Source organism: Neopsephotus bourkii, unplaced genomic scaffold (genome assembly GCF_033783945.1).
Source record: "Neopsephotus bourkii isolate Nb327-2 ecotype Australia unplaced genomic scaffold, CSIRO-AGI_Nbou_v1 NB_962, whole genome shotgun sequence".
Taxonomy (NCBI): Eukaryota; Metazoa; Chordata; class Aves; order Psittaciformes; family Psittacidae; genus Neopsephotus; species Neopsephotus bourkii.
The window spans coordinates 2,742,150-2,757,662 of record NW_026901456.1 but is presented as its reverse complement, the minus strand read 5'-3'; the positions used below and the strand labels follow the sequence as shown (position 1 = coordinate 2,757,662).

Here is a 15,513-nt window from a genome sequence, read left to right as displayed (position 1 = left end):
CTGTGGTGTGAAATTCTGGCCTATTGCAAAAGAAGTGGGGTTAAGCAGCTGTTGGTTTCTATTTATACTTTTTTTTTTTACCTGCTTGGGGAAGAGGATAGCAGTGAATAAGGACAAGATAATAATGGTTTTAAAGAACAGCATTCACTAAGGGATTGATTTATGGAAGGTTTAATGGAAAGTTGCATGAAGAATTTATTCTGCAGAAGAAGGTAAGCTGAAACATATGAAAAATATCCCTTATTTCAGGGAATAAACATAGCTTTGTTCATCCTAAACATCATCTTCTTGGTAGAAGTTAATATTTCTTTTATAATTGATATAGGTCCAACTCATTCACATACTTCTTTTTAGTAGCAGCGGTATTCCCTTGCAAACTCATTGCAGCTTTCAACATTTTTGCAGTATTGTACAGATTACAAACACTTTGTTGGTTTCTTGCAGCAGGACTCTGTGGTATATATTTTTTAAATAAGGGTCTTTTGTACAACCAGGCCAATAGTCTTACTGAGACCCACTCACACAAGCACAGTTTACAGGCATAATGAACATAAACAGTCACAGTATTTTCTCACAGTTGACATCAAAATAAGCTAAACAATATTTTTAATAGTAACTTCGTGCACCCTGATAAGCCACAGTGTAAATAAATCAATCCTATGGGAAAATAAATAGTTATATACAAATTCATTTAATAAATTACCCCAACTAATCAATAATAGTAATATTTTAATAGAATTTTGGAACCAATGAATAAAGTGTAACTCCAAACCCATTCAACGGAATTTTGCCTTTGACTGAACTGAGAAGACAATTCAATTCGTGGTGTTTAATGGAGGACAACATTCTGGTTCTAGAGGTTGGTTGATTAAGTCTTTTACAGAAAGTTCATTTTGTGTTCTGCAGTTCTCTGGTAAATATCTTGGATTATCATATACTTGAAAGTTTAGAAGCAAAATCTTCACTTCATCAGAAGTGACCAAGCTAGGAGAAATCAAAATCTGCTCTAGAACTCTATTCACAGTGATTGTAAGATGTAGTAAGATATGCTTAATTATGCAATTTTATTTTTCCTCCTTTTTTAAAAGCAAATTATTTCTACATATGTCTATGTGCATGACCTTTCTGTAATACAGCAGTGTATGGCTGTATTTACTTTGTATTCTTTCATTAATGTTTATATGTCAGCCCAGCCTCTTTTTCAGAGGGAAGAGAGTTGAGGACAAAACCTGTTGTTAGAGGCACTGTGTGAATATCCTACTCGGAACTCATAGCTAGAACACCCAGATTTATAATGATGTCTATAATAAAGTCGCCTGCATAGTTCATCCCTCTAGAAGGTAAGTACAAGATCTTACTCAGGAAAGTACATGTATATGTTCTGGTGCACTGTTGCTATCTCTGCTGTCAAAACATAGAGTGATTCATACAGTATTCATCTGCAGGTCTGAGACTTGTCTCAGTGAAAAGTGCGATAAGCATGACATCTCTAAAAGCCCTCTGTACATCGATCACTACTGCTGCATCGGATAATATTATCTATTCCTGGTAAAGCACACACTCATCTAGTTGTGCAAGCAAAAGAAGATACAAGAAACCTATAAGAAGACTTCAAAAACTATCCACAGGACTAACAGGAACACGAGTCTAATGGACTGTGAGTGGGACCCTGGAATCTTTTAAAATCTCTGTTAGAGATCCTATATATACTACAGACAGTTGACATTATTATAATATATACATATTCCCCTTAAGTACCTGCTATACACACCCAGCCATTTCCTTTAAATTGTATCTTGCCCATACACAGTATCTTCAAAACAACCAAAATGAAAGCCATGTCAAACAGAGCTGGCCTCCCTCAGCTTTGTGTATTAAATAAACCCTGAGTAGTCTGACCAAAGGGTCCCATCTAAGGGCATATGTCCAAGCACAAACCAACTGCCTGAAGTAGTAATATTTCAAATATTGTATCCTGTAATTTTCATTCTTACAGACAAGAGAATTTATTTAGGAAATAAGTAGTATTGCCTCCATAAATGAAACCAAGTTTGTCCAGCTTGTTCCCCTTTGCCCTGTACTTTAGGCACTTGTATGCATTTCTGCAATGCATACAAGTGCCCAAAAAATGGATGGGGAACCTTTCCAGGTCCACCTGGTGCCTTCTCTGCTGTGTAAATGAATGTACGACTTGCAGGTCAGAGAAGGGTAATTCTCATTTAACTCGGATGAGTGAAGGTTCAAGATTTCAATCACCACTCTGTGATTGAGCAACTGGGCTTTCATTTATAGCGAGCCTCTTCTGAAATTCTCCCACTGCTGCTGCAGCTGCGGTGGAGGTCTCGAGGGTAGATCTGCCACCTGCATTACAAGGCAGTGGTCTCATCAGGGCTAGACAGCAAGGTGGTAAATTCATACGTGGCAGCAGAACTGCAGTTTCAGGAGCTGTTTTGTTCAGACAAGGCATAGCTATAACAGAGCCTGAGTGTGCGTGAGCTCTCATTTTACAATTTTATATGAGAATGAATCATCTGGCACACGAAGTTATCACACATCTGCAAATCCAGTAAGGTCAGCTGCATATAATGGATTTATCTCTCCTTAAGGTGTAGTCCTGGATAGGTGTACTCTGAATACACATGTGCCTATATGTGAGAGTTTATCTGTAGGCTGCTTGCTTTCTGTTCAGCTCTCAAACATGACTAGTAAAGAGTAATAGAAAATGGATCAGGGAGAGACTGGGAGAGGCCATATCTTGGGCCTCACAGCCAGGAAGGCTCATGACTCACGTTATAAGAACAGCCTTTCTGTGTCAGCCTGGAGATGTATAGAGATTTTCTGTTCCCACTGTCACAGGCAAGTGGCTACAGAGCAGCAGGAGACCAGGGTCAGTGGACAGCTGTGTTTGGAGGTACTGTCTCCACTTACAGCCTGCTGTAATCAGGGTATCTTTGTGTTTAACGAAATACCAGGCTTTAAGCCCTTCGCCAAGGGTCACACTCTGACCCCACACAGCAGATACAGTAGGCTTTCTGAGCATGTGGCGTGATGAACATCTCTCCTTTCCTGCTGAGATGGAAGAAGGACAGCGCTGAGTAACAATAGCCCTGTGAAGGTCTTGGTCAGTACTGACAGAGCCATGTCCACTACCCCAGTCTTGTCTTGCAGAGCAGGGTTGAGCCTCTGAACTGAGCCCCTCCACGTTCACCTGCATTTTGGGTGCTTCTAGCCCTTGCACTTTGACTGAGACTCTAACACACATCAACCCCTAATGAGGAAGGCAAGTTGACCTCGAGCTAACCGTGCTGTCCTCCTCATTCATCCACTGCCCGTGGAGCTGGTAGCCACAATAATTTCTGTAAAGTCTCAACAAAGAGCTGACAGCTAAGGGGTGTAGGTCATTGGCAGTTCTAAATATGTGTTGCTTGAGAAATTAGAAGGATGATGTCAACTAGTTTACCTGGGTGCTCTTAAGAATCCAATCAGCACCATCAGGTCCTTTCACTGGCAGGAGGTGGTTAATATAGGGCCAAAAAAACCCCAGACAAATAGGAGAAGACACTATGAGCAGAATTCACTCTGGAAAAGGTGATATCTATTAAGTATTCCATTGCTCTTCTCAATCAATAAATATATCAGAATTATTCCTGAGAGACATTTATGAAATAAAAACTTTCAGAGGTGGCTCCTCTGCAGTGTCCTTTGCAATCTATCCTGGTACTTAATTATAATTTTCATTAAAAAAGGTTTTTGAGAAGCTTAAACTAAATATCCCCACCACAGACTATTATTTCTTGTCCCAGAAGCAGCAGGCATAGAAAACAAACTACTGCTTTCCTTTAAATAGTGTAGCTTTTTCCATATTACAGTACTGTTACCATCTGACCTCTTGAACCTGTCTTACTTAGCTTAATCATCTCTAATTCTTTTCGTACTGGATGCTCATTAAATTTCTCCCCATACTTGTTTACCTCCTCTGTTTTTGGTTGCTGTACTTTCTTTAAGTTTGATGCCCAAAACCAAAGAATCCCAGAAGAAGCCTTACCACTGCATAGCACACTGGATATACTTATTGCAGGTTATCATAGAATGGGGTAAATGATCCACAAAATGAAGCAAATACAGTCCTTGAATATGTTAAATGCGTTGCACTGCTATTATTCTAGGCCTCAAGATTGCCAGCTTTCCTGCTCTGTGGGACTTAACCATTGACGGTACATTGACAAGCTGGGTATCTAATGCAAATTTCCTTGCTGCAGTTTTTCCTTTATTGCTAGATTCCTGAAGGTAATAAGATGATACCCTAGAGAAACCCTTTGCTCCAACAGCAGCAGAAATCAGTGTTTGGAAATAGGAATATAAGAGTTGTCCATCCAGTACATCTTTTTTGTTTTTTACTCACTCACGGATTCTGCTTCCATATTACATTTTTTTCACTCTTCTCCATCCCTTCAGTGTGTCTGTTAATTTTCTACTGCTGTGTTAGATGCTTTAATAAGGTCCAACTGGATTAGATTTTCTTAACTTTTATTTTCTAGAAATGTTACCAAACAAAAACTGAATCTTTTCTTGCTAAGTCTGTGCTGCTTTTAATTTAACATTCCATTTATTTCCTTTGTAATGGATTTAAAATCATCTCATACTATTAGATTCTGACTAGTTTCTAGTTGTGCACAGGATTTTCCACTCTCCACTCATTCCCCTAGTTTCTCTGTTCTCCAGACACATGGATCTGACACATACCCTAACAGTCTTTGCTACCAGATTTAGAATTGCTCATGCTGAATTTCCTTCAGTGGAAATTACTCTCTTTCTTCAAGTTGTTTTCATCAAGACGCAGGAGGTTTTTTACCTGCCTTGGATGCAGTATTGTAATTCGCTCATGCCCTCCTTCTATAGCCTTGTTACTCAATTTTAAAGGGGAGGAGGGCTAACTACCTTTTTTAGACTCATACTTGCAACCTACCTTGCCTCTTCCCTTACCATTCTGTATTTGTATGCCTATAGAACCTTTTTAATTCTATTTTTTGAAAAGCCTAATTCAGATTGACTTTTATGAAGTCTTATTTTCTCCTTACATTTTCGGATCTCTTAGGTATGTTTTGCTGGTTGGTTACCTTTTTTGTCCTACTAAATACCTTCTTTGTTGAGTTGTTTATCTAATTGAGTAACAACCTCATTCCTACAAGTCTTTCTTCTCCTTCTTTATGGACTCACATTCCAGACACTTCCTAAGGAACTTTTAAACCTCATACACACTCACAGCCCTAAATTGTTCACTCTAATTAATAAAGAACACTGTGACCAGTATTCTAATCACATTATCTTTTATTATTTTATTTATTTATTATTTATTCACTGAGGGATTTGCTCTCCCTCAGTGCTTCAGGCACTTTCACCTCACTGGCAATGGCCTTCTCCAGAGGTACATATCCTCTTATTTTAATGATCCTTCTGCCTCACAATGTGAGCCCTGTTCCATTGTAGTACACTGGAATACTGCATACATTTCTCATGTCCTCATCATAAGAAGGACATGGAACTGCTGGAACAAGTCCAGAGTAGGGCCATGAGGATGGTAAGGGGACTTTAGCACCTCCCATATAAAGACAGGCTGAGAAAATTGAGGCTGTTAAGCCTAGAGAAGAGAAGGCTGCGTGGAGACCTCATAGCAGCCTTCCAGTACCTGAAAGGGGCCTACAAGGATGCAGAGAGGGAGAAGTTTTTAACTACACTTGAATCACTGTGATCGTACGCTTATTTTCTTGTTGCCCCACCAGGAAAAATGAACTCCCTGAACTGAATGTAATAAGTTATTTTGACATTAAATTTATAACCCTCCACCAAGGTTTTTTCTGGCACAAAAATAACCAGGCCCAGACTGTAATGCTCGAGATTGTCAGTGTTGCAGTTAATCCAAGGCTGGTTCCTGTTAGAATTTGGCATAATGAACAAATGGCATAATGAACAAATTATGCAGATCAGGATCTTCATCAGGGGCTTAGCAATAAGGCAAGGGATAATGAGCTCAAACTTAAACAAGGGAGATTTAGGTTAGACATAATAATAATTTATTCACTGTGCGAGTGGTGAGGCACTGGAACAGGTTGCCCGAGGAAGTTGTGAGTGCTCCATCCCTGGAATTGTTCAAGGCCAGGTTGGACAGAGCCTTGAGTAACCTGCTCTAGTGTGAGGTGTCCCTGCCCACAACAGGGTGATTGGAACTACAAGACCTTAAGGTCCTTTCCAACCTTAACTATTCTATGAATCTTAAATTATTACCTTAAATATTCTATGAAAGCATCAGATTTGCTGAAGCCTTTCTCTCTGTCCTTTTTGCACTTGTTTTTAAGTCAGTTTGCACATATAAGGCGGTTTTCTAGCTTTTTCCTTTTCCTTTCTGAATTCCAACCCCTTAACTCCCAACTCCTTAACTCCCAACACATGGTTGGTACAAATAGCTATTAGATACTCCTTCTGAAGTATTGTACTCAGTGGTAAACTACACATTTCATATCTGGAATGAAAGCAGTTACTGCTTGATAATGGAGAAAGAAGTTACTATATTGACTGGCTACATAGTATGCTGCAATTAGGAAGAGCGTTGGATTGTCCCTGGGGAAAACACCATGTCCACACTGGTGAATCATCCTTGTAGGCTGTAGGATGTCACTGTGCAGAGACACATCAGTCCCAGGAAGATGCATCAGCATGCAAATTACAGTGACAGTGGTGCATCCTTGGAGCTGCTGTGATTTCACTGGGCTAGAGAGCGTGTTCTGAGAATGACAGAAATTGTTTCCTGTGGAATACTCCTGCTTTAGTCTCTGTGCCAGCACAAATCCAAAGTGATTTATGACTTCCATGAACAGGTTTTTCTGTGTGGGTGCAGGGAGCATTTGGTTGGCTGGGCGAGACTTCCCCTTTCCTCTGCATCCTCTCCCTCTGTTTGAAGGGATGCTGGGTGATGAATTCTGCCAGCTATGCAGATCCAGAGGGCAGGGGCTATTCTGATACTTCCTAGGGGTCCCCCAGCCTGGCAGCCAGGGGAAGTCAGTAAGGGCATCCCAGGGAAGAACTGAACCCTAGTTGCAGAGCAAGAGGAACAATGAAACATCCTGGCCAGAAGCAAGGAAGTTCAGAAGGATTTGGGTAGATAGGAGAGGGTAGGGTTAAAGGGTGACCCAGCCATGTGCCTAGATGACAGGTTTTGGGGTGTCTTGGGTGTGCAAGGTTAAGCCTAATGGTGGTGGAGCTCTTGCTGCTGCAGTTTATTTTGCAGGAGAAAATTAAGTGTAGCTAGTTAGTTACATTCAGGGTGTGGGGTTTGGGAGTGGACAAAAAAGTGACTGGGACAGGACTGGACAGGGAAGAGTCCAAATTTTGACTGAGAAAGATGTAAAAAGACCCTGTTCTACAAAGTTTGAAACTTGCCTGTTTATCTACCTGCACTGCTTGGTTACTGGAAGCTAGCCCAAGGGTGCATTATTATGCTGTGCTCCAAAAGCAATCTTTCTTGGGATTCTGAGCCTAAGAGCTTGTTTCTAACAGTATCAGGTAGTTTAATAAAAGCTATTACCTCTTTCTAAAAACCTTGCCTCTCATCTATCTTTAGGCCATCAGTGCCACAGTATACGCTCTTCTCCTCTTCTATTCCATCACAGTAAATCATGTAAATAAAGAAATTCCTCTGTGCTTCATCCAGTAGCAGCCTAACTGTATACTGTGCTGCTAACCCTTATGAAAGCAATCAATACTACCTTGGGAATTTGCCACTGTTTTATTTCCAACAGCTTAATGTGAACTGTGCAATCAAATGCACTCCCACAAATATCCTTTGAGGTCCTGTCATTAAACAGCAAAGTAAGATAGCATCATTTCTGGCAGGTTCTATTTCTATCAGGATGGCTTCTCCCTGTACGCAAGTGTTGAGGTGACAAATACCTTGTAAAAGCCTGAAGCGGTTTAGATGGATTAAATACTCAAAGGAGTATTTAATATTTTATTACTATAGGGTTTTATTAGACTGAACTCGAGTTCATCCTCCGTGTTCAGGAGACAGGCTTCCTCAGACACGGAATATCATTAAGAGTTTGGCAGTTTTGTCAGGCTGTGACTTTCAGGCATGCTGAGGAAGACGATGGAAAATAAATATTAGCTCTTTTCAATTCAGCTGTCAGTCATGAATTGCCTCAAAGCTAGAGTTAGAGGTCAATGCCCAAGTACGACGCCTGTTATGTGTCTGGGGGTAGTCCCTGTCTAGGTTACGCTGAGCAGATGTTCCTCTCACTCTGAAATGTGCCATACTTGAAGAGAGGGGGCAGATATGCCTTCATCTTTTAACATACGTGCAGTCAGCAATATTAAAATTAGCACAAATAAAAAGGCCTTTTTTGGCTTTGGTCCATTTTCTCCTGAACTAAAATAGAATCAAAGTAACCTTTCAATTCACCAGTAGGTACAAAATACAGTAGTCAATCAAAATATGACAGAAAGTATTGGAGCCATTAACTTGACTATAATTTCATTGACCAGCCCTTGCAGACAGTTGAAGAGGTTAATCCAGCATGTCATGAATGGAATGGTAGAAGCCCCAGGCAGGGTGGAACTGGTGCTCTTCACATGTGTTTCCAAAACAAATGATCTGCAGAAAATCACAGCCCTATTTGTTGTAAGCTTAAAATTAATTTTACATGTAAAGGGTGATCTAGGTCTTACAGCAGCACCTCTGCCCAAGGAGACAGGAGGCAGAGTGACTGCAGATCCATAGCCTGCTGGATTCCCCATTGCCAGACTCTGCAGGTGCTTAGGCAGCTTTCAACATTACTGGGTATCTGCAGCCTTGGGAAGCAAAGAGGATTTACTGTAGCTATAAGTGATCACTAATTTAATGCATGTTTTTGATAAATTTGCATATTTGCCTGTTCAGAAAATGTTACCGAACCTTACATTTGGCTCATTAGCCTGTAGCATAACGAACCTGCCTATTCTTAATGAGAGCTCATAATGAAATGTGTACACTATAGTTATGCATTGGTGCAACTGTAGATTACAACAAGAATACAACAAGATTAAAGTATATTTGTGTATGTATAGGTGCATGTGTATGCATGAGCACTCTAAAATTCAGTGTACATAGAAGATACACAAAGAGGAATGATATATGCTTTCTGGGAGTAAATTGAATGTTTGCATTATTGACACCTATAATTAATCATTGGGGATCATTGACAGGTTCTGTTAATCGTGTGGACTGGAGATGCTCTACTTCCTCCTCTTCAAAGGACACTAGACTTTTTAAAACTAGGGAGGGACCAAAAGATATTGCCAAAAGATTCAAATGAAGATCTTGATTTTAAGGGAATTAAAAACGCAAATGTGAACAGAGATGCATGGAGAGATTAGGGGTAAAGAGTATGCGCTTCCTCAGTTGCCTATTTTCCTCTTTGAAGGCAAATTTTGGGGTGGGCATGTTTGCATAAGAACTGGCATTCTTGCCTTGAGGCCGGTAAGCATCCTAACAGCACAATATATGGATGATACACAGATGAGGGGCCTTCTAAATTCTAGTCAGGTGTAAATGGAGTTTTCCTTTTATTTCTTCTTACCTGACACCAAAGCCATTATCTCTGGTATGCCCACAATGTAAGCATATATTTAACTTTTCCTTTAAGAGCTGTCTACTGTTCAGAGTGATTTTGAAGTAACTCAGTCAACTAAGCACTTATTTCTGAGAGGTGAGGTGAGCCTTAAAATGGAGGTAGATGAGAATGTAAGAGCTTCCTCTGAGCTGATTCAAGAGCAGGACTTTTTTGCAACAGATAATTCTTCCAGAACTTAGCAAAGCCAGGGACTCATTGGCATCTAAGAGGCTGATGAGATTTTCCAGTCCTCATGAGTTTCCAAGGCATTGGTAGGGTTTCTTGACTTTTTTAATAAACCTATCTCCTGCAACTCATTTTCATTTCTGAAGTTTATGTTTAGGTTTCAGATCTGCCATTTACTGGTTTTCTTTTCCTGCTTCCTTCTCGACAGGCGTCAATAACAAGAACATCCTGCCACTGGACCATACATGCTGCAGTATAGCCTGGGTGTTTCTCTCTCAGTCCTACACGTACACGGGATGTCACTCACCATAGGTACAACTTCAGATTAAAGATCAAAAAATCACTCAACCATTTAGCACTGTCTGGAAATATTATTACACAATCAGCATATGATGCATTTTAATAGTATTTCTGTGAGCAGTTTGTCTTCTATAAAAACTATGCCCTGACTGTCACATAGTGTAATTTTATGCATGACCTCAATGGCTGAACCTCCCAGAGTCACGTAAGAAAAAATGACTTCAGAGCAATCCTGCTAGATAAGGTAGTCAGATAAATAGATTCAGGGAATTAGGCATGATCTGTTCTCCAGCTGTGTACACCTTCAAGAGCCAGCTGCCTTAAAATATTACACTGATTTTTTCTGTTGAAAAAACAACATTCAAATGCTAGTTTTGAGAGGGCTTTTTCATAATAAGTTGATTTTTTTTTTCAAGTTAGAATAGCAAATAAAAAAACAGTTTTGAGAATTCAGAGGTAAAAATGCCCTATAGGATGAATGAAACTGTGCTCATGTTGAATAACACAGGTCTTGTATGCAGTCATCTTATAAAGGAGCAGTCTCCTGCCAGAGAAAGTTTCTTTCAGACAGGTAGCCATCTGTGAGTTCTAATTTCATCGCTACCACCTCCTTCCTCATGGTACCAAATGCCTCCACTTTTCTGCATCATGGGATTCTTTTTTATGTCTGCAGAAGAGTGATGCAATATTCATCTCCCTATAAGAACAAATCTGATAATGTATTTAGTTTCTAAAGGTTACATTTTACATCTTAGCTGAAGAGAGTTTTATTCTCCAGATTCCTGCTAGAAGACTTGAAGGCAAAAATGACATGCCCAGATGCCTTGGGAGTATTTTCCACATGGGCATTTAACCTTATACCATATAACTTGCACTATCTGACATACCTTCTTTAGAGAAAGGAAGAAGGAGATTTTGTGGGCTGTGAGTGGTTTAGGTGGGCAATTCATTTTTCATGGGCTCTAGCTTTTGCCTTGTATATGTTATGTAGTCACCTAAGGCTGTAACTAAGTTAATACCATCGAAGGCAATGTCTGATATTTCCAAACACACAAAGCCCACAATGCTACAACCCACAAGCAATTGAAGAATATGTCTTTCTTCAACAGCACTTCTACAGGTCTTTGTGGCCTTTGAGTGCCAAAGCTTTTTTATTTTACTAACCCACATCGATTCAAAGAGCTGGAGTAACCAGAAACACATCCATTTCAACAACACCCAGGAGCTGTCATCATATAGTGATGTCTCAAAGTAGGGAGAAGGAAGTACAAAAACCATAATGCAGCAGTTATTCCTAACTTGCCCAAGGCAAATCAGTCTTTTGCATGCATTTTTGTCCAGGCTTGTAGCGATCTGTGCAGTCTGAGAGATATGCCTGTGGGAGGGATCTCTGACTTCTTTCAAGCTGCATTGTACAGTGAAAGAAAAGCTCATCCTTTTTGCACTAGACAATTGCCCCCAACCCTTCCTAATGTCACCTGGAGAAGACTATTAGTACGAAACATAATGAGAACACTATCCTCCTAACAGGGAGAGCCTCATAGAGGATTGTTTCCTAACAGCGACCTTACTTGTGGATTCAAAAGCAGAAGCTGTGAAACTCTGCCAGCCATTTTCTTTGTCGTCCTTGTGAATTATGCAGCTGGTAAAGCTTTGATGTTGATTGGAATACTTGACTTTCCTGTACCTGTCTAATATCATGATTATACTTTTGTATTTGATCAAAATGAGGAATCTACATTAAAGAGCTATACCAACTACCTCCTAGCTTGATTAAAAAAAATATTCGGATGTGTCTGCAGGGCTGTAACACTTAGAAAGTAAGTCCCACTCCATGTTCAAGTTTAGCTTTTGTCATAAGAACAACTGTAATGGCCTATTTTACATAATATTGTAACAGATGGAAGTTCAGTCTTTCATTCTAGATTTCAACAAAGCTGCAAACTTGCAGTTCAGAAATTATTGTTGCTACAATTAGGTACCTTTAATTGAATCTCTGACACTTAATTATAGCAGCACCACAGACACACTATGAGAAGCAGTAAAATCAACTATGACACACCCCTCCTGGTTTCCCATTGGATGGAAACTTGCTAGGCTTGATGGGTAGGTGCTGTATTCAGAGGGGATTTAAAAGCAAATGAGTATCAGGTCCTCTTAGCCAGTCATAAATGGATTTCTACCTGTTTGAACCTCAGACTGGAGCAAGCTGCTTTTAAAGCACTCTAAGGACCTGCCTTATGAGGAAACTACTGGAGAAAATATTCCCTTTCATACTTCATATTTCTTCTATGAAAAAGTGATTTTGGAAGATCTCCTAGGCCACTTTGCTTGAGGTGTCTTTTTCAGAAGAAGCATGGCTTACTTTGTTTTACAAATCGTTGGTCTAATACTTGGAGGTATCGGCATGGTTGGGACTTTGGCAGCCACATTTATGCCACAGTGGAGAGTTTCTGCCCACATTGACGGAAATATTGTGGTGTTTGAGACCATCTGGGAAGGACTGTGGATGGCCTGCGCCAGTCAGCTGGGCATCAGGCTGCAGTGCAAATTCTATGACTCTATCCTGTCTCTTTCCCCACCCTTGGAGGCATTCAGAGCCCTCATGTGCACTGCAGTGGTCCTGTCAATCATTTCCTTTTTGTTGGCCATTGTTGGTGTGAAGTACACTCGCAAGAACAAGGCCATCAGTATCTTCATATTGGCAGCTGGACTTTCCTTCCTACTGACGGGTATCCTTGTTCTGATCCCCGTGTCCTGGAGTGCAGGTAGCATCATTCGTGACTTCTATGATCCAAATGTCCCTACATCATTGAAACGAGAGCTAGGAGCTGCTCTATATGTGGGGTGGGTGAGCAGTGCACTTCTCATCATTGCAGGAGCTATGTACTCTATCTTCTGGTGCTGGGCTGATGCATCCTTAAAATCCAAGTATCCATCGCTTTCCTGTCACAGCTTGCGCAAACCTAACTTTTCAGGAGGGCCATCCGCAAGTGTGCATGCCTATGTGTAGTTGCTGCATGTAATCTTTCTGCTTAGTATGTCAATATGTACTGGTCGACTTCAGTATCTAATTAAACTGTGAATCTGTAATGGAGGGGCAATTTAGTTCATTTGCTGTTTACTATTGCCATACACATCTGCTCTCTGCCATGAATACAGGGCATGTTTTTACACGGGCATTATGTTAGAGCACAGTCAGAAGAAAAATCTAACGATTTTATGGGAATGAAGAACGGCATGGGAACAGCAGCAGCCAGAAGTCTCTCGGAGAAGACAAACAACATATGGTTGGACTGGAAGGCAGGCAGCTACTGTGGAGTAGCACCATTACCCTCCTCTAAACCCATGATGTATAAAGAGAGCGGTGCATTTTACTCTAAGGTAAAGTCTTTGTAGGGACTGCTTTAGGACAGTAGTGAGCAGAATGGAGTTGGCAGCATGGCTGAAGCAGTTGCTGAATGAACGGAGGAGCTGCCAGCGATCTAACTTCCAATATCGGCACACAAATGATCATGCTTTCCCATGAGAAGCCTGTGTGATTGACTATGGATTTCATTGATGCTTTTGGAGTTGATGTATCCTTGTTATTTCTTCTGAGGGCACAGAATCTAGCACATGAAAAAATAAAAATTTTAATCACTTCACCAGATTTTGCCATGAACGTGTTATCTTCCCGTTGCTTGCGTTGTCTCGGTTTTTATGGCTTCTCCTGTTCTATAGGTAGCATCTACTCTTCTATAAAATTCAGAATAGACCATCTGTCTTTATGCACTTTAAAGCACTGTGCTAATGTAAAGTATAATTAAACAAGCCAGGCAATGTGATTGTGTAATTCCCACTTGCCCATTGGAGGATCAAGTGTTCCTGCTTATATCTTGCATCACACCCACAAAAGCCAAGCCCTGATATTGTTCAGGCTGCTTCATGTTCACAAGACTTATTTGAACATGTAGACTGAGCAGCCTGATGCCTGTCTATTCACTGTGCAGAATTCAATAGTTTTTGCAGCCATGCATTTATTTTTCACTGCTAAAGACCTGGAACCTGCTTTTAACAGTGTGCATGTCACAACACTGATAAGTGACCAAAGAAGAGCTAATTCAGAACACTTTTTCCTGTTTTTTTATACAGTAGTAATGGATAGTATAATTTCACTGATAGTTTCATGACATAAATACTCAGTTTGATCCTTTTTTGTGTCTGAGACTGGTATCTGTAAAAATATTGAGCAGAACCTCTATATGTTTGACTGTTCAGTTGGAAGCAGAACATGGAAAGGTGCATTTAGTTAAATAAACCTTTTATTAACTTGACTTCAGATGAACTTAAATGAAACAGTGCTGTTGAACACAGATATTCATTACGTATATTAACTAATGTGCATTTCCATCTAAGACAACCAGCTTAGATCTTTTAATAGGAATTTTCTAGTCACCGTAAAACAGGTTTAATGTATTCTGCTCATCACTTGAGCAGTCAAATCAGCACTTATTAATTCCAGGTAACCCTTTAAGAGAATGTTTTTAAGTAGGATTTCTAGTACTAAAACATGTATTTTTGAAGTCTGTCACAGCAGCTGTCCTTGGGTCAGACAGCTCATTTCAGTGGAGTCCTTCTGTTGACTTTGGCAATAATTTATACTTCTCTGAGGACCTCCTTCTACTATCTTATTATGTCTTATAAATTTTGTTTAATAAAGAACTATTTGATAAGTAAGTCAGAATTGCACTTTTTGGATTCATTTAGCTATGACATTTGTGATTAACAAAGCAGATGATGAAGACATTTGCAATGCAAATTTGATACATATTTATATGTAGGTAATGGATTTAAATGCTGACATATTCAGTGTAATGCAACTTTATGCAGATTTAAGTGCTTAAGAAGTAATTAAGTACAGTTTTCTATAAAAATAATTAAAGGATCTGGAATGCCTTCACTATCAATGGGTTCATCTAGGAATCAAATTTGAACTGGGTGTGCCCTTTACACTAGTAACTTTATTTTCAAAGAGTTGGAAGATAAAGCTGCTTTATTTGAACATTTAACATGAATTTCAAAGAATACCTAAACTTTTTACATCTAACATGAGCACCTGATGGCTGCATATTGTTCCATTTCTCTCTTTAGCAGTTGATCAAAAGATGAGTTCAAACAAAATCTCTAAGACCATTCAACATTGTGCTTGCATGTGGGTTTGAAGTCTGTCTGTAATTACAAGTGTAAAGAATCATAGAATCATAGAATGGTTTGGGTTGGAAGAGACCTTCAAAGGTTTAGTCTAACCCCCCTGCAATGAGCAGGGACATCATCTAGACCAGGGTGCTCAGAACCACATCCAGCCTGGCCTTGAATGTCTCCAGGGATGACACATCCACCACCT

The 15,513-nt window shown here is 40.0% G+C and overlaps 1 protein-coding gene across 1 annotated transcript; it reads left to right on the top strand.

Annotated features, from left to right (window-relative positions):
- The first annotated feature begins 11,484 nt into the window (after nucleotides 1–11,484).
- On the top strand, nucleotides 11,485–13,640 carry LOC133215350 (claudin-8-like). Its single transcript, XM_061359359.1, has one exon. The coding sequence runs from the start codon at nucleotides 12,484–12,486 to the stop codon at nucleotides 13,138–13,140; it is 657 nt and encodes a 218-aa protein (XP_061215343.1). The 5' UTR covers nucleotides 11,485–12,483; the 3' UTR covers nucleotides 13,141–13,640.
- Nucleotides 13,641–15,513: the final 1,873 nt, after the last annotated feature.

What these genes read in the sequence shown, in the direction of transcription:
- LOC133215350 (XM_061359359.1), top strand. Translation starts at nt 12,484, where the DNA reads ATGGCTTACTTTGTTTTACAAATCGTTGGTCTAATACTTGGAGGTATC.